The sequence below is a fragment of the Uranotaenia lowii genome, chromosome 2, assembly GCF_029784155.1.
Source record: "Uranotaenia lowii strain MFRU-FL chromosome 2, ASM2978415v1, whole genome shotgun sequence".
NCBI classification, from domain to species: domain Eukaryota; kingdom Metazoa; phylum Arthropoda; class Insecta; order Diptera; family Culicidae; genus Uranotaenia; species Uranotaenia lowii.
The window spans coordinates 437,087,072-437,114,801 of record NC_073692.1 but is presented as its reverse complement, the minus strand read 5'-3'; the positions used below and the strand labels follow the sequence as shown (position 1 = coordinate 437,114,801).

General features: G+C 31.5%; 4 protein-coding genes across 7 annotated transcripts; 1 reads left to right on the top strand and 3 right to left on the bottom strand.

The window, feature by feature from the left end:
* LOC129743558 (centrosomal protein of 135 kDa) lies at nt 1–25,385 on the top strand. The gene is made up of 3 exons (XM_055735595.1): nt 1–210; nt 23,778–25,193; nt 25,249–25,385. The coding sequence occupies exons 1-3, from the start codon at nt 1–3 to the stop codon at nt 25,366–25,368; spliced, it is 1,746 nt and encodes a 581-aa protein (XP_055591570.1). The 3' UTR covers nt 25,369–25,385.
* Nucleotides 6,824–8,626, bottom strand: LOC129744877 (luciferin sulfotransferase-like). Of its 2 annotated transcripts, none has more exons than XM_055737622.1 (4): nt 8,195–8,626; nt 7,283–7,737; nt 7,124–7,217; nt 6,824–7,062 (listed from the first exon to the last, which is right to left on the bottom strand). In XM_055737622.1, exons 1-4 carry the CDS (start codon nt 8,533–8,535, stop codon nt 6,948–6,950), a joined length of 1,005 nt encoding a protein of 334 aa, XP_055593597.1. In that variant the 5' UTR covers nt 8,536–8,626; the 3' UTR covers nt 6,824–6,947. The 2 variants fall into 2 exon arrangements, with proteins under 2 accessions (XP_055593597.1, XP_055593596.1); XM_055737621.1 differs by having other exon boundaries at nt 6,824–7,036; nt 8,195–8,621.
* LOC129744879 (sulfotransferase 1B1-like) lies at nt 17,761–19,570 on the bottom strand. Its single transcript, XM_055737623.1, has 5 exons — nt 18,963–19,570; nt 18,552–18,900; nt 18,383–18,488; nt 18,086–18,158; nt 17,761–18,023 (listed from the first exon to the last, which is right to left on the bottom strand). The coding sequence occupies exons 1-5, from the start codon at nt 19,298–19,300 to the stop codon at nt 17,903–17,905; spliced, it is 987 nt and encodes a 328-aa protein (XP_055593598.1). The 5' UTR covers nt 19,301–19,570; the 3' UTR covers nt 17,761–17,902.
* On the bottom strand, nt 25,372–27,730 carry LOC129744876 (uncharacterized). Of its 3 annotated transcripts, none has more exons than XM_055737619.1 (5): nt 27,512–27,730; nt 27,021–27,413; nt 26,807–26,966; nt 25,826–26,741; nt 25,372–25,697 (listed from the first exon to the last, which is right to left on the bottom strand). In XM_055737619.1, exons 2-4 carry the CDS (start codon nt 27,404–27,406, stop codon nt 25,869–25,871), a joined length of 1,419 nt encoding a protein of 472 aa, XP_055593594.1. In that variant the 5' UTR covers nt 27,407–27,413; nt 27,512–27,730; the 3' UTR covers nt 25,372–25,697; nt 25,826–25,868. The 3 variants fall into 3 exon arrangements, with proteins under 3 accessions (XP_055593594.1, XP_055593595.1, XP_055593593.1); XM_055737620.1 differs by having other exon boundaries at nt 25,933–26,741; nt 27,512–27,726; XM_055737618.1 differs by having other exon boundaries at nt 25,372–26,741.

Genomic DNA, 27,730 nt, shown 5'->3' with positions numbered 1-27,730 from the left:
ATGGTTACAGAGCGGAAACCTTTCGTGTCTACTGTGCGGACCGGTTATTATCAACCTCCATTGTGTTGCGACAATAATCAGGAACGCCGCGAAAACAGGTGTAGATGTCCTTGCAGATATCCTCGAAAAGGTGAAGTATTACTGGAAATCGAGCGCTTACAGGTGGAGACTCAAAATCAAAACGATGTCATTGAAGCATACAAAAAGCAGGTGAGCATAAGTTTATTTTTATAGACACAAATCCTTTTAGGCTTCATTTCATAAATGGCAACACTAGCAATTTTCTGCCAAACCTTATTTTTTATGACAAATACCGTGACCGGTGTTTGAGGTCTCTGTACATTTTACAGGTTTCTATATAAGGTACGCCGGGCAAATGCAAACGGAGGGTGACTGCAATCAAGGCCGTTTATTCTCACAAAAATTTTAAAAATTAACTTTCTTCTTGAAAGAAGAATCAAATTTTTAAGAAGTGGAAGAAATCTGGCCTTGTTTATCTACTTTGTACGTATGAAACCTACCACCCCACCGGCGTTACTACCCTTTTCTAGGCCTCCCTCCCTTAGCATTAGGAAATCGCAGGGAGTTCTAACTTCAAGATCAGGAAAACCCCAAATATGCACTTCTCGATATTTTAAAATGCCTCAATTCTTCGGTTATGTTGCGCAATACTAGTAATGTCCCAGACGAATACGGTACCTGTAAGGGTCAAGCCATGGTTATCGCTATTGATGATGGCGGAGCTTCGACGAGGGCAATGCTGCTGCTCGACAACGGCTCTGTCGGTCCAATTCCTACCGGAAACCGGGATGTTCTTTTCGGGAATCTCGGCTACGAGAACGGAGGAACTGGTTGGGGGCATCAATCTCACCGATCCATAAGTCAGGAAATGCTCATCGTGTGGAGAATTACAGGCCAATATCGATTCTTTGCTGCTTTTCCAAAGTGCTAGAAGTCCTGATATACGAGAGAATCTATTCAGCAGCCACTCCAATACTCACCGAAGTCCAGCACGGGTTTATCAAGAAACGATCAACCTTGACAAACCTAATCATCTATGCCAGCGATTTGCATTCTGCAACAGGTAAAAAACTGCAAGTGGATTCAATTTACGTAGATTTTGCCAAGGCCTTCGACAAAGTACCTCACAGAATCGTAAGAGAAAAACTTAATCGATATGGATTTCCCGAGTGGGCAACTAAATGGCTGTACTCGTATCTGCTGAACCGTCAAGGCTATATAAACATTCGTGGGACTCACTCCTCCTTGTTCGACATGCCGTCTGGTGCTCCGCAGGGTAGTCATCTTGGACCGCTCATCTTCGTGATTTTTATCAACGACCTAGCTACATTCCTTCAGTCGCCGAAACTGCTGTTCGCAGATGATCTTAAAATCTACCGGACCATTGATTCGATATTAGATTGTGTTGCGCTTCAGGAGGACGTCAATCGATTATTAGTATGGTGTGGATTACACGGTATGGAAGTTAACGCCAAAAAATGTAAGTGCATAAGCTTTTTTAGGACCAGAGCCTCTGTTGTCTACGACTACGGTTTGAGTGCCACCTCTCTCGAATGAGTAACCTTTATTAAAGACCTCGGAATAACGTTTGACCAAAAGCTCTCATTTGTTCAACACACCGCGACTACTGCAGCCAAAGCCTTTGCTTTGCTCGGCTTCCTGCGGCGAAATACACTCAGCTTTGAGGACCCGTATGCTCTGAAAACAGTTTTCTGCTCATTGGTACGCAGTGTTCTGGAATACGCGGTACCAATCTGGGCACCCTACTACTCTGTCCACAGCGAAAGGCTCGAAAGGATTCAGAAAAAATTCCTCCGCTACGCACTGCGTCGATTGCCATGGCAAGATCCCGTACGGTTACCACCCTATTCTGAGAGGTGTGCCTTGCTATCAATGACGTCTTTGAGCCAAAGAAGAACTTTTCTACAGCGCACCTTCGTCTACGACATCTTGACTAATGTCGTTGACTGCCCGCAATTGCTCCGAAATTGAACATATACGTGCATATACGTTCCAGCACGCCGACTGCGTAATCAAACCATGTTTTGGCTGCCAAGAAGCAGGACAGTGTTCGGACAGAATCACCCCCTCTTTCGATGTTGTGAAGTTTTCAATGCTGTTTCTTACTTGTTTGACTATCATGTTACTAAATCTAAGTTTAAATGTGCAATCCGTGACGTCACCTAACTTAATTGCTATGTAATTTAATTATAAGCTAATCTTAAGCAATCAGTCTGTATGACAATAGTCAAAGACTTCAGAAATAAAAAAAAAGATTGTTCGATCCAAAGGGCTCGTAGATCGGAATCGACCACAACCTTCAACGAATGATCACCCAGATGATAACGGCTATCCATGGCGATCGTGGCCGAACCAAGGCTGATTCAGGGACCAGGGATCAGGGACAAAGGATCGTTTCTGTACCGCAAAACGGTTGCTTTTGACCAAAGACTTCGTCGTTGTATGAATCAGGAGTTGGTATTCCGTGCTTCAGCGGGAACAAAATGGCGGTTCGGCGTCTCATGGCTTACCTGGTGTCTGGTTACTATACTAAGTGTTACAAGCTTGATTTTGTGTGCTGGATATGTCGTGCAATTTGTACTTCGGAGTTTTGTAGTACTTTTGGAAGTGAGCCAGCATCAGGTAGTTGCCTTTGAACGGCCTTGAACAGAAAGTTCAGGTCATTGTTCTCTGGTTGTTACACGATAACACGATAACAGCTCCTTCGTTATCCCTTCAGGCGTCATACCGATCGAGGTCTTCAGATTATCATCAAAATTTTATAATCTGCTATTTTTTTGCAGATGGTGCTAGCTTCTTTTTTTTAAATTTCACTTGAAAACACAGTCAATGCGTTTCGATGTGCCATGTTATAATATCTGCTGAAAAATTTCAAAGTCATGGGGATTTCAAATATAGTTTTTTTCGACGTAAAAATCTTATATCAAATACCTCTTCAAACTTTTAAAAACGGTTTGAAAAGTATCAAGTTTAGTAGAAAGGAATTCTTTGGATGTTTCTATAGCCGGCGGTCACTGTTTGAAAATCCGATTTTATTGCATGCATTTCATTTGAAACTTCATATTGAATTGTTGAAATAAATTCAGCTTTGAAACTATCAATGATTGAGGTCTGGTTAACTTTTGAAATAATAATTTTAAAATAAGTTTCTGAACAAATGGTTTTGCAAAAGTATAACTGATCATTCATTTTTTGTGCAGCGCTTCCGATTAAATTACAACATCTGAAATGGGCATTCGTGAAGCAATACGCACATGTTAGAAGTGAGTTGAAATTTTTTTTCAGAACACTCGCAGTCGATACATATAATCACATCATTTTCTTTGTCCTTTTTTAAAGGAAAAGTTAGACAACTCAACAGGATTCAGAAATCAAAAACCAGAATTTTTATATTTTGAAAAATTGTTTCTACAAAAAAAAAAAAACCCAACAGGAGTTTGAAACTTAAATTTAAAACTTATGTGTATTTGACATAACTATTGCTCCATATAACAAATATTTATATTCTATTAGGTCTGGACAGACACAGAATGAATTGAATGAAATGAAAACGAAATCGTATTCATTTATTTGCTCTGATTATTTAAAAAAAAAATGATGGTTCACCAGCCTATCTCATCTCCAATATTTGGCCCGCCTGTTGAAAATGTCGGCCATCCATGGTTTAATGTATCTTTCAAAAATGTATGGCTTTATTTTTATTTTGTTTTGCATGATTTTGCCTTGGTATTCAATCAAACATCCACATATTCGTTATCAGTTTTTAGCAAATGATTCGAAATTTACTTAATGACTCTTTTTAGGCAAAAAAGGGCATACGGTTTTGGAAAAAAAAACTACATTTTAGTTGAATTTTGATTTTGCCGCATATAAAAACGATGTGACCCCTTGTTAGTGTGTGTATTGTGTTGTCTATTGCAATAAATTATTACAGATTTATCTTAGAATGTCAGCTTCTAGATGGAATTTCGATTTTTTGTTCTCATTTTTGGGCGCCAAATAGTTCGATTTACGGGTTCGCAAAATAATTTTTTCGGTCAAAGTGATTTTTTTTTTTGACGACGTTTGCGTTTATAAATTAGGCCGGAACAAATTTCAAATTTTTCTTTTGTCACTCGGAGTTGGAATATCGCGAGGGGGAGGGGCAATACAAAATAACGCGAAAAACAAATAAATTGGAATAAATTGCACAAAAGCTTGTATGTAACCAAATTGCAAACTATATCATTGCATAAAACCTATATAGCAAGTATTTTTTTTTTATCGAAAAAATCAATAAAATCAAGAATACAAAATGTGAATTAAGTTCCATCTTCCTAAATTTAGTTTTTGGACTAGTGATCTTTCGAATATTTGAATTTTTATTTGAAATTTACTTAAAATACTTTAAACTTTATTTTGCCCCCCTTCGGGATTTTGGAAATTTCGATGGGGGGGTGACAAAAGAAGAAATTGATATTTGTTCCAGCCTTATGAACAAACTTTAGGAGGTGATTTGACATCTACCGAAAAATCGATCAACTAATGCATCACCCAAAAAAATCAATTTACTAACGATGATGGTTTGTCAAAGGTAGCCTTTTTGGGCTATTTTATGAATCTGCCTTTTCCGATTTTTTCACCATCGACTGTCTTCTCCCATCCTGAATTTGTGTAACACATTTTTTTCGAAATTTATATCTACCTTTTTTATTTCGATACAAATGTTTTGAATTACTTGTATGTACGTACACGTTCTGTTGTGTCGTCCTTATCTTTTGCTGTAATCCAGATGCGTTATAACTAACTGCCGCTGTCATTGACCGCGCAAGAGTTCAATTCTTGGTGGCTGATAAGTAACCAATGAGATATTTTGCGAAGCATTGATAAAGGTATGATGAAAATTTCTCAGTAGGGGAGATGAGGGCATAACGAGCACCCGAGGCATAATGAGAAGTCCATTTTTCTACATAAGTACGTATTTTCTTAAACAAATTTTCATGAGGACTTGTTTCGTACTACCTATAGTATTAATTTTTCACCAAAAAAGAAATATCCTTTTCATATTTACAGAAATATTAAATAATAACCAGCTAGGTTCTCAAGTGACGAAAATATTATAATTTTTGAGCACCACCAAATAAGCTTTTATGACCTTTAAATCATCTTGATCTGAAATGTACGCACTGCAACATGATCTACACATTGTTTCTAAATTTTCAGCATCATAAAATTTTTGATTTTTCACTTTAATCAATTGTAAAACGCGTTTTTACTTTAATTTGTTCACTAGAGGCGAACAGAGCACTTTCAATGAAGGCATATTGAGCATTTTCTGCCGGAGAATCTAGCAGCGAATTCAACTCGTTGAAGTCAACTGAATAATAGAGCTACAGCTTAACTTGTATCGTCTGACGATTTGGCCTATTGGTTAGATGTCGGAGAGGTAATCAGTAGACTCGAGTTCGATTCCTGTTCGAGGGGATTTTTTTTTTGCACATAGCATTCATGATTGATTTTTTTAATTGTTACATTACACGGCTAATAGCATCAAAGCATCATCCGTCAAACAAAACACCAGAAACATAATGTATGAACATGTGTTAATTCTTTGAATTCTACAAACAGACCTAGATTATTTTGTTTTTGCTTTGTTTGATGAATCTACGCCTCACCGTTTAGTGCAATCATGATCATAAATGATAAATGAAGAAAAAAAAATCACCTTCACCAGGAATCGAACTCGAGCCTACTGATTATCTCTCCGACATCTAACCAATAGGCCAAATCGTCAGACGATACAAGTTGAGCTGTAGCTCTATTACTCAATTGACTTCATCGAGTCGGATTCGCTGCTAGATTCCCGGCAGAAAATGCTCATTATGCCTTCATTAATGGTGCTCATACTGCCTCGGGGGGTTTCTCATTATGCCTCTACAGTGACTGGTTTTCAGCTTTCGGCAAAATTTTTTAAAATGCATCTTTAAACGTTTTTATCTACTTTTTCAAGTTTCATCCAATTAGACAATAGACTATTTGAGTGTCGGAACACGAAACAATGATGTAATTCACATATTACAGCTGTTCTCAATGGTTAAATAAGCATTTTCCTTAAGGTGCCCATTATGCCCTCATCTCCCCTATAATGAACTATTTACATTTTCTATACTGCCCCTATTCGCAAAACAGTGAAATGAAAAAAAATATGAAATTTCCAAGATTGTGCTTTGGTTACGACCTGGAGCATTTTTTTAAATATTTGTTATGTGGCTGTTATGCGGGTATATTCGAGACCATTTTCAAATCTACCCGCATAACAGTCCCATGTCAATAAATTATTTCTGAATTTTCTAAAGCATTGAACAACTATAAAACATACTTTTGGGGGAACATCATGAATCCATGCTGTAACATGAATCTTTTTTTTTTTAATGTATCTGGTAGTGTGTTTTTTTTTCGAAGTCATCCCCCTATCTGTGTAACCTGTCTTTGAAGACTATTTTCAATATTTCTTCATCAACTGAATAAAATCTTCGCCGAAAATGAACCTTAAAAAGTAACTAAATTCGTAATATTATCTTTTTTATATTGTTTTATAATGTAGTCCTATAACCAAAATAACGAACTGAAAAATGACGAATGTGCATATGAGATTGTTATGCAAGTAGGGACAGCATAGTAAAAATACATTTTTTTAGTACTACTTCATCAAAATTTATACAAACACGCAAACTTGAAATTGTGATATATTTTAAATAATATTTATACTAAAAGTTGCAAAAAGAAGATTTTAATAGCATAAGTTTTACATGTTTCCAACGTTTGATGCAATTTCTATATAAAATTTAATTCTATAATAATTTTAATAAAGTACAGTCGGCTAACCATTAATCATTGAATATTAAAACTTAAATCACTGTCCATTATTAATTTTGTTTCATATTCGTTGAACTTTTGTATGTAGTTATCATCCATATAGTCTTTGTAATTGCCAATGTTACCATTTCGTATAAATCTAAAATAAAAAAAAATAGTATGAATCTAAAATAAAAAAAATAGAATTACAGTGCATTGTGAAAACAGCATAAGAAACAGTTTTTACTTAAATTGGTTTCCATCACTCTCTTGACGTTTTTTGCTGTAGTTTGTTTGTCTTGCCCATTCCACTAATAAATCCATGTTACACGCTTTGTTCGCTGGAAGTTCCAATAGCGTTATCAAAGAAAGTCGATGCATATAAATAATAAATATGGGCATTCACCTCTCATCGAATCTATCGATAAATGTTGAGTCAGTTGGTCTATTTGGGTATCGGTAAATGATTTTCCTAAAAACGAAGACACTGTTACGATAACCTGTCCCAAATCTCGTTTCATTTGCTCATAGGTAATGAAAAGAACATTTGGTTCATCCCGAATACGCCAATAATCTAGTACATGGCCACTGAAAGGTGCATAAATTAAACTGTCGGTAAGGAAGGCATCGAAAAAGTGCTCTTTCCGGCCTTCGTATCCAACAATGTTACGATAGTGATGAAAGAAAGAGGTAGCAGCATCTTTCGGATTCCTGGCCACATAGATGATCCTGGGTTTAACTTGCCATATCTGATCTGGTAGCAGCATGGCAGGAAGATGTGATTTTATGTGACGCGGGCGAGACAAACGTTCGACGTCACCAACCGAATCACCGCCGATCAAGGTTAGGGCACCTGTCAGTCTTTTTGAAAGTTTCAATTAGTGATTTGCACTAAGGTTTCTTTGTTATACGAAAGTTATGCGATGCTCTAAAAGACAGTTGGGTCACAAGTGCATTAAATCTTTTTGGAAGAGATCAGGCGAATTTTCATAACTATTTTGAAAAGTTGTGGGTTTTATTCAATAAAATTACCATGAAGATAAAAATTGAAAAATTCAAAAACCACAATTTGAACAGCACCTAAAAAGAGTAATAACTTGGCATTATTAACATAAGTTTGATAAATTGTGCACTTGTGCCTTTCTGGTTCTGAGGACCGGATATGCAAAATTGTTTAAGTGATATCATGCTGCTTGCATAACAAATTAACAGTTTTTGCGCGCGCAGCATCGCGCGGTATTCTCGATCCAACTAATTGTATTAACTAGATTGTTTGGACTAAATCCCAAACACGCTCCTTTCTACAAATTTTACTTACTCTAGAAATGGAAAACGCTCTTCCAGTGGTGTATTTTTTGCATTTTTAAAGTTGAGTTCGTTGTTCAAAAGCCAAACCATTTCTTGGGTCCATGTGGTACCACACTTTGGAAAGGTTATCACCCACACATCATCTTCATAAACCGTTAATTTTTTAATCTTTTCTGCTAGAGGCAAATATGTCTCGATCATTATGCTGAATTTTTGTTCCGCTGAATTTCGTAGAATATTAGGAGCATCTGACGAAAATCCCTTAGCCAGACTAACTTTATAATGTCTTTCAGTACCGGGACATTCAATACGACGAACAACTTCCGTATCTAATTTTTCAAAATTATACATTCTTGTTGGATATTGCAGAAAGCCTACCTCACGGATTGACGAACTAAGCTAGAATAGTTATTTTCCTTCAACTACGATTGAAGTAGACTGCCCTCGATGCTCCAACAGTTCTGCGATAATTTTGCGAAATGTGCATATGCGTTAGAGTGGTTAAATAAAGGGATGAAATAAACAAATGAAACCATTGAATTTAAAAATTGAAGGTTAACATCTGTGTCTAATAAGATATAATATTATTAACAATAATACATTCCTTGTAAGAATAATCAATTAATTGATATCTTTTCGAATACGCATGTTATTATGCGTTATTAGCTGTTTTATTATTTTTCAAACAGTTTTTTTATTTAATTTTTTTAAATTTCAATTATGGAATTATGTACAGTATGTCGTAGTTATGACTGCAGAAAAAAAATGTTTGGACTTTTTTTTAATTCTTCAGATGCCAATTCGAGTCATCCTAATGTGGTCATGCAGGTCGATCAAAGAAAATAGCGAAAGGCTGTTTGTGGAATGCAGTGATGCTGCTTCTTTGCTCTTACAATGCAATCATAACGGGATTATAATTTTCATCATAATTCCATCATGGAATTGAAGTAATTCATGACAAAAATGACAAAATTGACAAAAATGACAAAAATGACAAAAATGACAAAAATGACAAAAATGACAAAAATGACAAAAATGACAAAAATGACAAAAATGACAAAAATGACAAAAATGACAAAAATGACAAAAATGACAAAAATGACAAAAATGACAAAAATGACAAAAATGACAAAAATGACAAAAATGACAAAAATGACAAAAATGACAAAAATGACAAAAATGACAAAAATGACAAAAATGACAAAAATGACAAAAATGACAAAAATGACAAAAATGACAAAAATGACAAAAATGACAAAAATGACAAAAATGACAAAAATGACAAAAATGATAAAAATGACAAAAATGACAAAAATGACAAAAATGACAAAAATGACATAAATGACAAAAATGACAAAAATGACAAAAATGACAAAAATGACAAAAATGACAAAAATGACAAAAATGACAAAAATGACAAAAATGACAAAAATCACAAAAATCACAAAAATGATAAAAATGACAAAAATGACAAAGATGATAAAAATGACAAAAATCACAAAAATGACAAAAATGACAAAAATGACAAAAATGACAAAAATGACTAAAATGACAAAAATGACAAAAACTACAAAAATGACAAAAATGACTAAAATGACTAAATGACTAAAATGGCAAAAATGACTAAAATGACAAAAAATGACAAAAAATTACAAAAATTACAAAAATGTCAAAAACGACAAAATTGGCATGGTTGACAATATGAACAATATTGACAAAAAAGACAAAAATTACAAAAATGATAAAAATTACAAAAATGATAAAAATGACAAAAATGACAAAAATGACAAAATGACAAAATGAGAAAAAATAAGAAAAAATGACAAAAATGACAAAAATGACAAAAATGACAAAAATGACAAACATGACAAAAATGACAAAAATGACAAAAATGACAAAAATGACAAAAATGACAAAAATGACAAAAATGACAAAAATGACAAAAATTACAAAAATTACAAAAATGACAAAAATGACAAAAATGACAAAAATGACAAAAATGACAAAAATGACAAAAATGACAAAAATGACAAAAATGACAAAGATGACAAAAAATGACAAAAAATGACAAAAATTACAAAAATGTCAAAAACGACAAAATTGGCATGGTTGACAATATGAACAATATTGACAAAAAAGACAAAAATTACAAAAATGATAAAAATTACAAAAATGATAAAAATTACAAAAATGATAAAAATGACAAAAATGACAAAAATGACAAAATGACAAAATGAGAAAAAATAAGAAAAAATGACAAAAATGACAAAAATGACAAAAATGACAAAAATGACAAAAATGACAAAAATGACAAAAATGACAAAAATGACAAAAATGACAAAATAGACAAAAATGACAAAAATGACAAAAATGACAAAAATGACGAAAATGACAAAAATGACAAAAATGACAAAAATGACAAAAATGACAAAAATGACAAAAATGACAAAAATGACAAAAATGACAAAAATGACAAAAATGACAAAAATGACAAAAATGACAAAAATGACAAAAATGACAAAAATGACAAAAATGACAAAAATGACAAAAATGACAAAAATGACATAAATGACAAAAATGACAAAAATGACAAAAATGACAAAAATGACAAAAATGACAAAAATGACAAAAATGACAAAAATGACAAAAATGACAAAAATGACAAAAATGACAAAAATGACAAAAATGATAAAAATGACAAAAATGACAAAGATGATAAAAATGACAAAAATGACAAAAATGACAAAAATGACAAAAATGACAAAAATGACAAAAATGACTAAAATGACAAAAATGACAAAAATGACAAAAATTACAAAAATGACAAAAATGACTAAAATGACTAAAATGACTAAAATGGCAAAAATGACTAAAATGACAAAAAATGACAAAAAATTACAAAAATTACAAAAATGTCAAAAACGACAAAATTGGCATGGTTGACAATATGAACAATATTGACAAAAAAGACAAAAATTACAAAAATGATAAAAATTACAAAAATGATAAAAATGACAAAAATGACAAAAATGACAAAATGACAAAATGAGAAAAAATAAGAAAAAATGACAAAAATGACAAAAATGACAAAAATGACAAAAATGACAAAAATGACAAAAATGACAAAAATGACAAAAATGACAAAAATGACAAAAATGACAAAAATGACAAAAATGACAAAAATGACAAAAATGACAAAAATGACAAAAATGACAAAAATGACAAAAATGACAAAAATGACAAAAATGACAAAAATGACAAAAATGACAAAAATGACAAAAATTACAAAAATTACAAAAATGACAAAAATGACAAAAATGACAAAAATGACAAAAATGACAAAAATGACAAAAATGACAAAAATGACAAAAATGATAAAAATGACAAAGATGACAAAAAATGACAAAAATTACAAAAATGTCAAAAACGACAAAATTGGCATGGTTGACAATATGAACAATATTGACAAAAAAGACAAAAATTACAAAAATGATAAAAATTACAAAAATGATAAAAATTACAAAAATGATAAAAATGACAAAAATGACAAAAATGACAAAATGACAAAATGAGAAAAAATAAGAAAAAATGACAAAAATGACAAAAATGACAAAAATGACAAAAATGACAAAAATGACAAAAATGACAAAAATGACAAAATAGACAAAAATGACAAAAATGACAAAAATGACAAAAATGACAAAAATGACAAAAATGACAAAAATGACAAAAATGACAAAAATGACAAAAATGACAAAAATGACAAAAATGACAAAAATGACAAAAATGACAAAAATGACAAAAATGACAAAAATGACAAAAATGACAAAAATGACAAAAATGACAAAAATGACAAAAATGACAAAAATGACAAAAATGACAAAAATGACAAAAATGACAAAAATGACAAAAATGACAAAAATGACAAAAATGACAAAAATGACAAAAATGACAAAAATGACAAAAATGACAAAAATGACAAAAATGACAAAAATGACAAAAATGACAAAAATGACAAAAATGACAAAAATGACAAAAATGACAAAAATGACAAAAATGACAAAAATGACAAAAATGACAAAAATGACAAAAATGACAAAAATGACAAAAATGACAAAAATGACAAAAATGACAAAAATGACAAAAATGACAAAAATGACAAAAATGACAAAAATGACAAAAATGACAAAAATGACAAAAATGACAAAAATGACAAAAATGACAAAAATGACAAAAATGACAAAAATGACAAAAATGACAAAAATGAAAAAAATGACAAAAATGACAAAAATGACAAAAATGACAAAAAATGACAAAAATGACAAAAATGACAAAAATGACAAAAATGACAAAAATGACAAAAATGACAAAAATGACAAAAATGACAAAAATGACAAAAATGACAAAAATGACAAAAATGACAAAAATGACAAAAATGACAAAAATGACAAAAATGACAAAAATGACAAAAATGATAAAAATGACAAAAATGACAAAGATGACACAGATGATAAAAATGACAAAAATGACAAAAATGACAAAAATGACAAAAATGACAAAAATGACTAAAATGACTAAAATGACAAAAATGACAAAAAATACAAAAATGACAAAAATGACTAAAATGACTAAAATGGAAAAAATGACTAAAATGACAAAAAATGACAAAAAATGACAAAAATTACAAAAATGTCAAAAACGACAAAATTGGCATGGTTGACAATATGAACAATATTGACAAAAAAGACAAAAATGACAAAAATGATAAAAATTACAAAAATGATAAAAATGACAAAAATGACAAAAATAACAAAATGACAAAATGAGAAAAAATAAGAAAAAATGACAAAAATGACAAAAATGACAAAAATGACAAAAATGACAAAAATGACAAAAATGACAAAAATGACAAAAATGACAAAAATGACAAAAATGACAAAAATGACAAAAATGACACAAATGACAAAAATGACAAAAATGACAAAAATGACAAAAATGACAAAAATGACAAAAATGACAAAAATGACAAAAATGACAAAAATGACAAAAATGACAAAAATGACAAAAATGACAAAAATGACAAAAATGACAAAAATGACAAAAATGACAAAAATGACAAAAATGACAAAAATGACAAAAATGACAAAAATGACAAAAATGACAAAAATGACAAAAATGACAAAAATGACAAAAATGACAAAAATGACAAAAATGACAAAAATGACAAAAATGACAAAAATGACAAAAATGACAAAGATGACAAAGATGACAAAAATGACAAAGATGACAAAAATGACAAAAATGACAAAAATCACAAAAATGACAAAAATGACAAAAATGACAAAAATGACAAAAATGACAAAAATGACAAAAAATGACAAAAATTACAAAAATGTCAGAAACGACAAAATTGGTATGGTTGACAATATGAACAATATTGACTAAAATGACAAAAATGACTAAAATGACAAAAAATGACAAAAACGACAAAATTGGCATGGTTGACAATATGAACAATATTGACAAAAATGACAAAAATGATAAAAATTACAAAAATGATAAAAATGACAAAAATGACAAAAATGACAAAAATGACAAAAATGACAAAAATGACAAAAAAGGTAAAAATAATAAAAATGACAAAAGTGACAAAAGTAACAAAAATGACAAAAATGACAAAAATGACAAAAATGACAAAAATGACAAAAATGACAAAAATGACAAAAATGACAAAAATGACAAAAATGACAAAAATGACAAAAATGACAAAAATGACAAAAATGACAAAAATGACAAAAATGACAAAAATGACAAAAATGACAAAAATGACAAAAATGACAAAAATGACAAAAATGACAAAAATGACAAAAATGACAAAAATGACAAAAATGACAAAAATGACAAAAATGACAAAAATGACAAAAATGACAAAAATGACAAAAATGACAAAAATGACAAAAATGACAAAAATGACAAAAATGACAAAAATGACAAAAATGACAAAAATGACAAAAATGACAAAAATGACAAAAATGACAAAAATGACAAAAATGACAAAAATGACAAAAATGACAAAAATGACAAAAATGACAAAAATGACAAAAATGACAAAAATGACAAAAATGACAAAAATGACAAAAATGACAAAAATGACAAAAATGACAAAAATGACAAAAATGACAAAAATGACAAAAATGACAAAAATGACAAAAATGACAAAAATGACAAAAATGACAAAAATGACAAAAATGACAAAAATGACAAAAATGACAAAAATGACAAAAATGACAAAAATGACAAAAATGACAAAAATGACAAAAATGACAAAAATGACAAAAATGACAAAAATGACAAAAATGACAAAAATGACAAAAATGACAAAAATGACAAAAATGACAAAAATGACAAAAATGACAAAAATGACAAAAATGACAAAAATGACAAAAATGACAAAAATGACAAAAATGACAAAAATGACAAAAATGACAAAAATGACAAAAATGACAAAAATGACAAAAATGACAAAAGTGACAAAAATGACAAAAATGACAAAAGTGGCATGATTGACAATATGAACAATATTGTCAATAATGACAAAAATGACAAAAATGACAAAAATGACAAAAATGACAAAAATGACAAAAATGACAAAAATGACAAAAATGACAAAAATGACAAAAATGACAAAAATGACAAAAATGACAAAAATGACAAAAATGACAAAAATGACAAAAATGACAAAAATGACAAAAATCACAAAAATCACAAAAATGACAAAAATGACAAAAATGACAAAAATGACAAAAATGACAAAAATGACAAAAATGACAAAAATGACAAAAATGACAAAAGTGACAAAAATGACAAAAATGACAAAAGTGGCATGATTGACAATATGAACAATATTGTCAATCATGACAAAAAATACAAAAATGATAAAAATTACAAAAATTACAAAAATTAAAAAAATGACAAAATGACAAAAATGACAAAAATGACAAAAATGACAAAAATCACAAAAATGACAAAAATGACAAAAATGACAAAAATGACAAAAATGACAAAAATGACAAAAATGACAAAAATGACAAAAATGACAAAAGTGACAAAAATGACAAAAATGACAAAAGTGGCATGATTGACAATATGAACAATATTGTCAATCATGACAAAAAATACAAAAATGATAAAAATTACAAAAATTACAAAAATTAAAAAAATGACAAAATGACAAAAAGGACAAAAATGACAAAAATGACAAAAAAGGAAAAAAAAGTATAAAAATGACAAAAATGGCAAAACTGGCAAAAATGACGAAAATGGCAAAAGTGGCAAAAATGACATAAATGACAAAAAAAGGTAAAAATGATAAAAATGACAAAAGTTACAAAAGTAACAAAAATTACAACATTGTCGAAAATGAAAAAATGACAAAAGTGACAATAATGAAAAAATGAAAAAAATGACAAAAATGACAAAAATGACAAAAATGACAAAAATGACAAAAATGACAAAAATGACAAAAATGACAAAAATGACAAAAATGATAAAAATGACAAAAATGACAAAAATTACAAAAATGACAAAAATGACAAAAATGACAAAAATGACAAAAATGACAAAATGACAAAAATGACAAAAATGACAAAAATGACAAAAATGACAAAAATGACAAAAATGACAAAAATGACAAAAATGACAAAAATGACAAAAATGACAAAAATGACAAAAATGACAAAAATGACAAAAATGACAAAAATGACAAAAATGACAAAAATGACAAAAATGACAAAAATGACAAAAATAACAAAAATGACAAAATAGGAAAAAAAAAGTATAAAAATGACAAAAATGACAAAAAAAGGTAAAAATGATAAAAATGACAAAAGTTACAAAAGTAACAAAAATTACAACATTGTCGAAAATGAAAAAATGACAAAAGTGACAATCATGAAAAAATGACAAAAATGACAAAAAAAGGTAAAAATGATAAAAATGACAAAAGTTACAAAAGTAACAAAAATTACAACATTGTCGAAAATGACAAAAATGACAAAAGTGACAATAATGAAAAAATGAAAAAAAATGACAAAAATGACAAAAATGACAAAAATGACAAAAATGACAAAAATGACAAAAATGACAAAAATGACAAAAATGACAAAAATGACAAAAATGACAAAAATGACAAAAATGACAAAAATGACAAAAATGACAAAAATGACAAAATTACAAAAATTAAAAAAATGACAAAATGACAAAATGACAAAAATGACAAAAATGACAAAAATGACAAAAATGACAAAAATGACAAAAATGACAAAAATAACAAAAATGACAAAAATGACAAAAATGACAAAAATGATAAAAAATTACAAAAATGACAAAAATGAAAAAAATGACAAAAATGACAAAAAGACACTAATGACAAAAAATGACAAAAATGTCAAAAATGACAAAAATGACAAAAATTATGAAAAAGACTAAAATGACAAAAATGACAAAAATTATGAAAAAGACTAAAATGACAAAAATGACAAAAGTGACATTAATAACAATATTGTCAAAAATGACAGATGTGACAATAGCGACAAAATTGACAGAAATGACAAAAATGACAAAAATTATGTTAATGATGTTAATGACAAAAATTACAAATATTACAAAAAGACAAAAAAATGACAAAATGACAAAAAGACATAAATGACAAAAATGGCAAAAATGACAAAAATGACAAAAATTACAAAAATGACAAAAATGATAAAAAGACAAAAATGAAATGACAAATATGACAAAAATGACAAAAATGAAAAAATTGACAAAAATGATAAAAAGACAAAAATGACAAAAATGACAAAATGGCAAAAATGACAATCAAATGTGACATCAATAACATATTGACAAAAATGACAAAAGTTACAAAAGCAACAAAAAAGACAGAAATGACAAAAATTATATTAATGATAATCATGACAAAAAATTACAAATTTGTATTACAAAAATAACAAAAAATGACAAAAATTATATAACTGGTAGAAAATGATCAGTAAATATGATATTTTTGATAAACATTTTGAAATTCAAATAGGAACTTGTTAAAATGGTCCCAGATTATTGTATTTAGGACTGATTTTTTTTAAATAAAATTTCGATTCAAATTGTAAGGTTGATTAGAGCCAGCGGCCTTGACTCAAAGGTTAGAGCGTAAGTCTTTTTGGCCAAAGGTCCTGATATAGAATTTCGGTCATGGCATAAGTACAGTCGAACCTGGATAAGCGAAGGTTCAAGTTACAGAACTTTTGCTCTTGATTGAACATCTTAGAAAAAAGGTTAACAAAATAATTTGTAAAGGATGAGTCTTGATTCGGTCTCGCTTTTCGAAATCCTCTAAAAAAAGGATCTGTTATTTGTTTTTTAAATGTTTTACTTGAGTATATTAACTTTCGAAGTTTTCCTCAGTTCCACCTACGGCCTCAAAATATTTCAGAAATGTTGTTTGACCTTATAATTTCAATTTGAATAAAAAAATGCAAAAAAATGTAAATGTAAAAAAATGCGTAAAAAAAGAAATTCGTGTATTTTTAACATCATTTTATTTGTTAATGGAAAATACAAAACAATTCCGAACCCCATGATGAAGGTACCCGTAACACCTCAATAAAACATCAGTCCAATAAACAGAATATCTCGTAACGCTTAGCTTGAAATATACATCTTTTTATTCTCGAAATTTGAAATCGCTACCTTTGAGCTGAACATCGATCGCTTCTTGCAGACGAGTAATGTAATCGCTTGGTAATTCATCTTTGTAGCACCCAGTTTTTCCTTTTCTCATAAAACTAAAAACATGAAATACCGTTAATTGTTTATTGCTTTGAATTATGTGTAGAATTGCACTTACTCAAAATCAATCCGTCTGTTTCCCACAGAAGCGAGTGTTTTAACAAGAAGTGAATTGTTGGCGGATGGGTTTTCTGAAATAATGAAAAATAGAATTTAACGTCCTATATCGAACTCATGAAAACAAGCAGGAGGCAGAATTTTTAGTTTAAATTTAATCAGATAAAAGGTACATTTTTTTCCAATCGTACTTTCTCGCCATTTATAATTTCACTCCCACTGTTGATACTACAAAACATAAGATCTCATGTGTTGCATAATACATTTTATGCGTTAAAAAATTGAAGACATCATTTACCTTTCATGGTGTCAAATGATAGATGATGAGCGAGTTGGTTTAATTGTTCCTCGGTGAAAGATTTCTTGAAAAACTCACTAACTTGTTTAACAATCTGCTTCAAATCCTGTTTGCAAAAAAAAAAACAAAGATAAACAATAAAATCGCTAAGAAATCTCGTCTTTATTACCTTCTTCATATCCTCAAAATGAAGAAAAAGCACATGATCTCGGTGGCGAATGTTCCAAAAGTCTAAAGTATGCTGAACTTGGGGGCACCAGAGTACTTGGTTGGTCAAAAGTGCCTCTAGGAACACTTTATTGTCCCCTTGAAAAGCATGAAGATGACGATAGTGATGCATATACGAAACTGCAACATCCTTCGGATTGCGAGCACAATAAACAATACGAGGCTTCACCGTCCACAGCTGACGCGGAAGTAGGGCCAGAGGAAGGTGGGACTTGATGTGACGCGGACGCGGAAGTTTTTCCACTTGCTCAAGAGTATCACCATCATATTTCTTAATAATCCACGACAATCTGAAATAGATTACAATTAAAAACATTAATTGTTCTTAAACTCTATTAAAAATTTATATTACTCAAAAAATATAGACCGTTGTAGTAGATTGACGTTACGCGCTGTTTCGTAATCCAAATTATGATCAATCAGCCAAACCATTTCCTGGGTCCATGTTGTACCACATTTGGGAAAAGTTACAATCCAAACATCATCTTCGTACACTGTAAAATTGTGAATTCTTTCCGCTGCCTGTAGAAATTTGCTACTCACAACACAATGCGCTGGTCGGATGTTACGTTCACCAACCGGAAGTTCAGAGGTATCAGCCAATTCGATCTCGATCTGCTGGTCGTGCATTCCAGTGTCCAGATGAGGGATCAACTCGGATTGCATAGTTTTGTAAGAAAAAACTGCCATTTTTTTCACCAAGTCTGAAGCTATCGAGGTCTGTTGTTAAACTGAAACGCTTCCTGTAAGGTGCATATTAAAATTGCTGAACGAAAGCCTGCTGACTATGCTATTTGCATTGGCGCTCTCTCTGGCGGGGTGAGATGTGCTATGGAGTGCCAACACTCGATGATTGACGCTTTCACTTTTATGCCATCGTATTGTGGTTCCTCCCAAAAATTCAACACGCTGGTCACTCAAGTGAGCACTGGTCTAGTGGCACTTTGTTGTGAACTGAGAATGACATTGGTTGATCGTTATTCAAAACTATTTCCAAAAATGCTCACTCATTGAGGCTTAAATGAGCAGGCAAAGTGCCACTTTGTAGCATAAAATGTTTAACAAACATTTTTCCCATTTATAAACAGCTTAGAATTGTTATCTCTAAACAACTTGTTTCTATACCTTGAAGGTTCATATTAGAATTGTAAAAACAAAAACGGTTAATCTAATTTAATTGCTCTTGTTGATTCATCTTACCTGACAAGTTTGAGACGTAGTAGAAAATTGTACGTCGTGTTAAGTTTTCATGTTTTTTTTTATTTTACTCAACTATTCCATATTCTTCGTTTGTTTGAAAGGGGTTCTAAAGGAAATTGATGTATGCCTATTGACAAAATAGGATATCATTCAAATCTCTAAAACAAGCATGATACCCTACTACCGTACCTGTTATGAAAACTTCCTCATGATAATTAATAAGCAAACTCGTGCTAGTTTGTTTAATGATCGTTGATTTAGTACAGAGCTGATTTAACCTTTTAATGAATAGAGTTGTTTGAAAACGACACTGGAATAAAATTAACTCGGAAGCGTGTGGATATTTTTGAGTAAAAGTCTTTGGCTGGTTCGTTATTACTGATTCATCTATATATAAAACTGAAAAGTGATTTGCGTGTATGTTTGTTCGTTCGGATTACATTTTTTTATGGCGTTACGAATTTGTACCAACTTAGGTATAACTACTCCAATTGAATCGGAGGTGGTCGTAGCATACTGTATATCACGTATTATTATTCTGAGAGCAAGTTCACTAGTGTTGGGAAAAAGTGGTAGAAATTTTGTCACTTTTAACACATTTTGAAAATTTTGCCATGCAAAAACATTTTCAAGATCTGTGGCCTTCAAGTTATTTAACAACACGTGTTGTAGTTTCACATGCTGTGATGCAAATATAGCAATATTTCTATAACATACGGCTGAAATAGAAACAGTGCTGTAAAAAAATACAACGCCCAAAGATCTTGAAAACATTTTTGCATGGCAAAATTTTCAAAATGTCAAAATGTCTGAGCGATTTTCGATTCAAAATCTGCAATTTAGAAGTCATGGCATTCATTTTTCAAAGATTTTTTTTTGGCTATAGTGGGTTTGTTTTTCATCTTGACGCATAGCAAGCAATCATCCCGAGAGCAAGTTCACTGGTTTTGGGAAAAAGTGATAGAAATTTTGACATTTTAAAAATTTGACCATACAAAAATGTTTTAAAGATCTTTGGGCACGCGGCATAACAGCATGCGAAACTACAACACGTGTTGTTAAATAACTTGAAGGCCACAGATCTTGAAAATGTTTTTGCATGGCAATATTTTCGAAGTGTGCTAAAAGTGACAAAATTTCTACCCCTTTTTCCCAACACCAGTGAACTTGCTCTGAGAGGATAGTAACCAAAGCACACTGATCAGGGATCGCTAGGAAAATTTCGCATAAATTTGGGCGCCTTTTTCTCACCCAAGCATGTTTTCAATGCACATGGTGATGATATGCAAACTAGATTTAATTTTTTTTAGGCTCCTTGCTAAATTGTACCGCACATGGCGACGTAATGTGATGTGATTGCCTTCTAACTTTTCTTCGGTTTTGAGCATATTGTTCCGGATTCGCATTTTGCTGATAAAATCAAAACCAAAAGACCGATTTTCAAAAATAATGCCATTTTATGTTTTGTGTTAATGATCGCAACAATTTTCGTATCAAAAATATGATTTTTTTTTCTGATGCACATGAGGCAATAGAAATATTGGACATGGGTATCACAATTTTGCGGGTGTTTTATAAAAAATGAAAGCGGGAAGGTTGACATACAATTGTTTTAATCCATTACATCTAAAAGGAAAAATTTGAAGCAATTTGATCAAAGAAATGAAAATAAATTTTTTTTTAAGAGATTGGATGCGAAATTTTTTTAGCATGTACAATTGTGCACAGAGGGTGTATTTATAGAAGATATTTAAAAGAAAAAAAATACAGTAACACTGTTTTTTAATAGAACATCTATTTTTTCAAGAGTCATTTTCAGGCAAAATTGAAATATTTGGTTGGTGATTCCGCATACACTTAAATTTTTTTGAAGATTTGTTGTTCAATTGTTTTAATTTGTATCTGTATAATTGATTCAGTGCAATGGACAAGCAATGTTTTTTTTTAAATTTTTTTTTATTTTTTATATATTTCTGTTTCAAATTGTTCTATTCTGAAACTTTTAAAAATCATAGACCCGAAAGAAGATAACATGAAAAATTTAAGCTAGATCGAACAGTTGTAGGGACTTGCATTGAATCTGAATTGTGAATGGGATTTTAAGACAGGAGGATTCAGGAGAAGAAGTTATTACGGAATCCGAAAAAATGACCGACCTGGAACTTTGGCGACGACTTTTAGCATGAAAAAAAATAGAACACGAATTGGAACTTGAAACATTTTAACCCTTGCCCAACAAGGCAAGCTGGCTCAACTTACTTGCTGTTAAAAAACAAATTTTTTTAAACTACGTTTACTTTTGAAGATTTTTTTCCTTAATTTTCCTTTAGCTTAAATCAGAAAAACGTTTCAACTCCAAATCTCACTAAGATAAGTGTCATCACAAAAATGTTATTGCGGTTCCAAATATACTTAAACTTTTTTTTTTTTTTTATAAAATTCACTAAAATGTTTCCACTAAAGAAAATCTTAAGTTAATAGATTCATACATGGATTCAAAAAATTCCAGATAATTCTTATAATTTCAGATAATTTAAAATTAACTATTTAAAGTGGTGTTTTAAAACCTGTTCAGTTGTGTTATTCGTTATAAAAAAAATTACTCCAACAGCATTCAGCAATGACTTAACTACTTCTCCGTTGGTACGTAGTCTAGTGAAAGTCGAGATAGACATGCACTGCATTTTCATGGCTTTTTAACATTTTAGCTTTGCAATACTTTGTTTAATCTGAGTGCTCTAATTCTCGCGCAGTTCTTGTTCAAATGCTGTTTCTGAAAAAGAATCAGATTTTCTTTTTTCAGTAGTTAGCTATCTATGTATTGTTAAAATTGTGTAATTCACCTTATCGATAATAATATTTAACACTAGAAGGGCCAACAAATTGAATATATGTACATATTCGGACCGTGAACAGTCAGAATGACTGGTGAACTTAAATATTACAGACTATTTTATTTATCGAATTTAGAAAAGTTTCCACCATTAGTGCACGGAATCACTTCATTTCCGTAAAGTTGACGAATCGTAAGAATTAAGTACATATTTCTATAAATTTTCTAAAAAAACATGTTTTATTAATATGGCAATTGACTATGGAAGCACGGTTCCAACTCAATTTTGTCGCAGCAGGAGTTTTCTAGCACCCACTGTTCTCTAGTTCTTATGCAAATAACAAATATTGGTTTGTTGAAGCTTCAAAAGAAAAGTTTTTATATAAATACAGTAATTTATCATGGGTGCCGCCATTCAACTAACTTTTTTGCGTACTTAAGACGAAGAATATATCTACTATAGGTTCGGAAGAAAATTTGGGTAAAAAGTAAATGGTGGGGTTATTACGTATATGGATGCACGGATTTTCTTCATTTTATAAAAAATTAGTCGTTTTTGCTTATTTTAGAAGTACATCTTGTTTTAATAAATCTATAAATCTACCATTAACGTCCACGACGATTTCTTTAAGAAACGTTTAACCTGCGAATCTTAATACTCTAAAATCTTTATTCAACGCTTTAAATTCAATGGGTTACAAATGGATTGGGAAGGCTCTGTTATTGTTTAAAACGTCCACCCAGGTCACTGGTTGTTCAAGAAGTGAATTCAGATCACAAACTGGATGTATGTTCGACCAACCATATTGTCATCATAGGATGTATGAATCTCTAAGCTACGTAGTTTTAGGGTTGCTTAAAGTATTTTATGCTTATTATTTTTAGACTCAACAGGCTCTGTCATTTTGAACACTCGGAACTTTAAGTTTGATGGAGTCAAAATCATGGCTTTGGTCATACATTGATCGCTTCGATCTATTTTATTTTATTTTATTTCAGTTGTTAAAAGAGGGTAGAATAGAAAAGTTTTTACAGACAAAATTTGTAGACGTAATATTTACTATGAAAAATGGCTTTCTATATTTCATTTAAATTTTAATAAAAATCTTTCACCTCTCTCTTTTTTTGGTATAGATAGATTATCGAGATCGGGAAATTCAAAGATTAGGTGCCTTATTAGCCGGTGGACGGCCAGCTGCAGCTTTAGCTAAGGATTGTTGCTATAAAAATATCAGTACACTTTCAATAGACGTAGAAAAATTACAATCAGAGAAAATGACAATTCAAAACCAGCTTCAAGAAGTACTTGACAGTCAACAAAATGCCTCAAAAAAAATTCAAAAGCTTTCGGAACGTAATCGATTGTTGGAACAAGAGTTAAAAGAGATTGAAAATGTGGCACTCAACGTAGAGTCTGAAGCAAATTTGAACATATTAGATCGGGATAAACAAAATTCCGATTTACGTTTAAAACTGCAGCAATCAAACATAAGAATCAAAGAGTTGGAAACATTGTTGGAAGTGAAATCCTTGCAGACAGGTCCCTCAAGTTCATCAGCTTCGTTAGGGTCTGCTGATTTCACTTTGAATACTGCTTTAAAACAATCGAGTGAAGAAAAACGTGTTTTATACACACAGTTGAACGAACTTCGTCAGAGGGAGCAAACGTTACTGTGCGATTATGAAAAACTCAAAAACAAATATTGGAAAACTAAACTGAAGCTTTCGAATAACCATGAGGAAGTTCAACACGATTCGAGTAGGTGGAAGGATAAATTTGCTGCTCTGGAAGAATCGCATAAAACAATGAAATCCGAACTTGATTTTTTAAGCGATGAAAATAAGCAGTTGCGCGAATCACTGTTGAGACTTCAACGAAATTTCACCGAAAAAGATATGAAAATTTCTCAATTAGAAAGTGAGCTTAGTTTAAGCAAGAAAGGCCTCAATTGCGGTGGCCGTTTAAAAACTGCAGATTCAGCAACTTCCGCTCAATCTTCATTATCTGTGCAGTCAGCTTTCCATCGAGTGGAACGAGAAAGAGATGCTGCTAAACGGGAAGTACAACAACTGGAAATTGAAAGGAACTCGCTACGCGACAAATTAAAACTTGCCACAAAAAGCCAACAGGAAGAAAAAGCAAAGCACGAGGAAGTTATTTTAGGATATAGTGCTCAAATTGCGAATTTAGAAGCTGAAAAACGTGATCTTCTTTGTGGTCAAAATTCTTCGCATACAACAGTACAGCTCGTGCGGGAAGAAAACCAGGACTTGAAAAAACGGTTGAAAGAAAGTGAAGACAATTTCAGTAAGCTCAAAACAAGTCACTCGCAGCTGAAGATTTTGCAAGATCAAACCGAACGCGCTCTGACACAGCAACAAAGCCGTTTGCTGTGTTCCGAAAATCAATTAGATAGTGCGGAGGCAAAATTGTGCGAAGTTGATGGAACTATAGAAAATGCGCATAAGGATATTAGTAAACTGAGAGGAGACATCAAGATTTTGAAGGCTTCAAACGCTTCATTGCAGCACGAAAACGATAAATTATTGGTAAGATGTTAAAGCCCGAGAATGACGTTTTATGTTACAAATTTATTTTTTTCAGGCAGAACTAGATAAAAAGACCGAAAAATTGTTTGTCATTGAGGCTGAACTGAGCAACTATAAAACAGAGCGATCAGGGATGAGAGATACAATCAATCGGCTTCAAAAGAAACTCGAGTAAGTGTTTTTTTGGTAATGTTTCGTTTTTGTTTTTATTTTATTTTATTTTATTTAATTTTTCAACTAACCTATTCAGTCGATACTGACGATTCACTGAAATATCTCGGTTGCAAATATTTTTTTAAGATTCATGGCACTCGTTTACAACGTTATGTATAGACTTAGGTTGTCTCGTGCATTGCAACTTCAAAGCATAATTTGCAGTACATTATCGCCAATCTGTTTATAATTTTTTTAAACTAGTGTTATTCCGTTGGTTTAACTTTCTAGCTGGCAGTTCAATAACTTTCGGTTTCCATCGGTGCTAATCCAAGAAGACTCATAAACCATCTAAAATGAAGAATATTCCAAAGATTGTCAATTTTGGAAACATTTATCTAAATTGTGCGATTAATACCATCATTAAGGAAGGATTTACCATGCTGTTATTTAGGAATTTTAATGTTTAGGTTACCTACCGTTAGTTATTAGTAATTTCCGTGTTAGAACTATAACATTTTCTTAGAAAGATCCTAGCGTTAGATTTTCTGCTTTTGAATTTCTAAGATGAATACTATTCAAATACCTGGCAAGACCAATACTGGGTGGTTGACAACCAATTACGCCATTTTGCAACGGAGCTTCGTATGGGGTATATCCAGGTCTGCACACACACATGGCGGCACGAATTTTAGTCGGTACTTTTTTAGCTTCTAACCACTGACCAGGACCACAAGGTCCACGAGTATAAAGCTTATAACATTGTTTGCTGATTTCTACCATATCAGGTGTACTATCACACGCACTTTTAGGAACATCGTCTTCTGTGCATGATTGGTCAAGATTATGAATAACTCCAGAGCAACCACAAATGCCATTGTATGAAATTCCATCCAAAGAAGGGCGCGTTGTGAAGTCAAATATGACGACTTGATGTAAACTACATGGACCTTGAGATCCTATTCTGTAGCAAGTTTTTTCATGAGGAAAGTAAAGTCTTCCTTTTTCGCAAGGATTTTTCATGCACTCATTAGAATTCATAACAAACGATCCAGGTTCACAAGGCCCCTGGGTGTAAAGTTTGTAACAGTATCCATCTTTCCATTTGACATAGTTCTCTTTACATCGGCATTCCGCTTTCATCGATGTGACCTCTTGTTGACCCCGTTTGTCAGCTATAATGAAAGAATGTCCAATTGGGCATGGACCAATTGTTCCAAGTTCATAACATAGGTTTGTTTCGTTATGAAAATGTGGCAGTCGTTGATGGCAGGCACATTTCTTTGAAGGTAGAAACAGCTCTCCTGATCTCAAACATGGACCTTTGGTGAAAAATTCGTGACAACTTTCCGTTTCTTCGTGGAAATAGTTGCTTAGCTCACCATCGTTCTCGCACTACAATTAAAAAATATTATTCAAGTAGTAGATAGATATCAGGAATATAATTACATATGACTTACCTTGCATCTTGCGATGCCGTTATTATCTAAACTAATGAGTTTTCCTTTAGGACAAGGTCCTTTGGTGTATAGTTGGTAACATTTATTGTCTTTTGGCCAATGTACCATTCCGGTTTCACAAATTTCTGTTGTTTTGCATATACCCCAACGTTGTTTAGGTCTTGAAATGGAAAAAATTGGCTTAAAATTTCGAAGCAAAAATTAACTACCTTACATGGCACTTTTGACCTCCGAATCTGCTATTGGTGCGAAATACTGGCCGAAGTCGCATGGTCCTCGTTCGAAGAGAGTGTGGCACTTTTTGCTAAGGGGTGATTGTGCCGTACCTGGAGGGCACCTGCACTCAGCCGTTGAACCAGTACTTGTGTGACCAACCCCGACTGGGCTAAGTTCCATCGTGTCCGGACATGGATATCCAAGTTGAAATATTTTAAAACATTTTTTCAATGGTGCCCAATAAAGCAACTGCCAGCCTCCCGGTTCACTGGCGCAAGGATTTTTGTTTGGATCACTCCATGGCGGAGGGACGATGGCAGCTAGCGACGAGGATTGTAAGTTGTAGAATGTAAGAATACACACCCAAACGGATGCATACTTCATCACAGATCTGAAAAAGAACATAAAAAGTTTGTTGAAATTAAAATATTTTTACATAAAAAAGATCTTTAATTCTGAGATTTTTTATCTTTTTTTCATTATATATACCTACAAGATCTTGATGTTATGGTGCAATCATAAAATCCCTCTAGTTTATCAACCGATCTGTACAATGTTTATTGTTTTGGTTACCTCGTAACGTAACTAACATATGATTAACAGACAATTTTCAGCTACAGTCACTTTTTTCAATCTACATTTTATCAAATTATTTCAACTTTACGATTTTTTCATTCGACTTTGAAAGTCCTTAAAAATAAACGATTT

Bases quoted from the DNA above. Each gene is read 5' to 3' on its own strand.
- LOC129743558 (XM_055735595.1), top strand. From the start codon at position 1: ATGGTTACAGAGCGGAAACCTTTCGTGTCTACTGTGCGGACCGGTTAT. The intron at 211-23,777 runs GTGAGCATAAGT...TTTTTGGTATAG, and splicing joins TTGAAGCATACAAAAAGCAG to ATAGATTATCGAGATCGGGA. The intron at 25,194-25,248 runs GTAAGATGTTAA...TATTTTTTTCAG, and splicing joins ACGAAAACGATAAATTATTG to GCAGAACTAGATAAAAAGAC.
- LOC129744879 (XM_055737623.1), bottom strand. From the start codon at position 19,300: ATGGCAGTTTTTTCTTACAAAACTATGCAATCCGAGTTGATCCCTCAT. The intron at 18,901-18,962 runs GTAATATAAATT...AATCTATTTCAG, and splicing joins CAACGGTCTATATTTTTTGA to ATTGTCGTGGATTATTAAGA. The intron at 18,489-18,551 runs GTAATAAAGACG...TTTTGCAAACAG, and splicing joins ATTTTGAGGATATGAAGAAG to GATTTGAAGCAGATTGTTAA.
- LOC129744877 (XM_055737621.1), bottom strand. From the start codon at position 8,535: ATGTATAATTTTGAAAAATTAGATACGGAAGTTGTTCGTCGTATTGAA. The intron at 7,738-8,194 runs GTAAGTAAAATT...ACTTTCAAAAAG, and splicing joins GAGCGTTTTCCATTTCTAGA to ACTGACAGGTGCCCTAACCT. The intron at 7,037-7,123 runs GTAAAAACTGTT...TTTTTATTTTAG, and splicing joins AGTGATGGAAACCAATTTAA to ATTTATACGAAATGGTAACA.
- LOC129744876 (XM_055737618.1), bottom strand. From the start codon at position 27,406: ATGAAGTATGCATCCGTTTGGGTGTGTATTCTTACATTCTACAACTTA. The intron at 26,967-27,020 runs GTAAGGTAGTTA...TTCCATTTCAAG, and splicing joins TCGGAGGTCAAAAGTGCCAT to ACCTAAACAACGTTGGGGTA. The intron at 26,742-26,806 runs GTAAGTCATATG...TTTTAATTGTAG, and splicing joins ACGGCATCGCAAGATGCAAG to TGCGAGAACGATGGTGAGCT.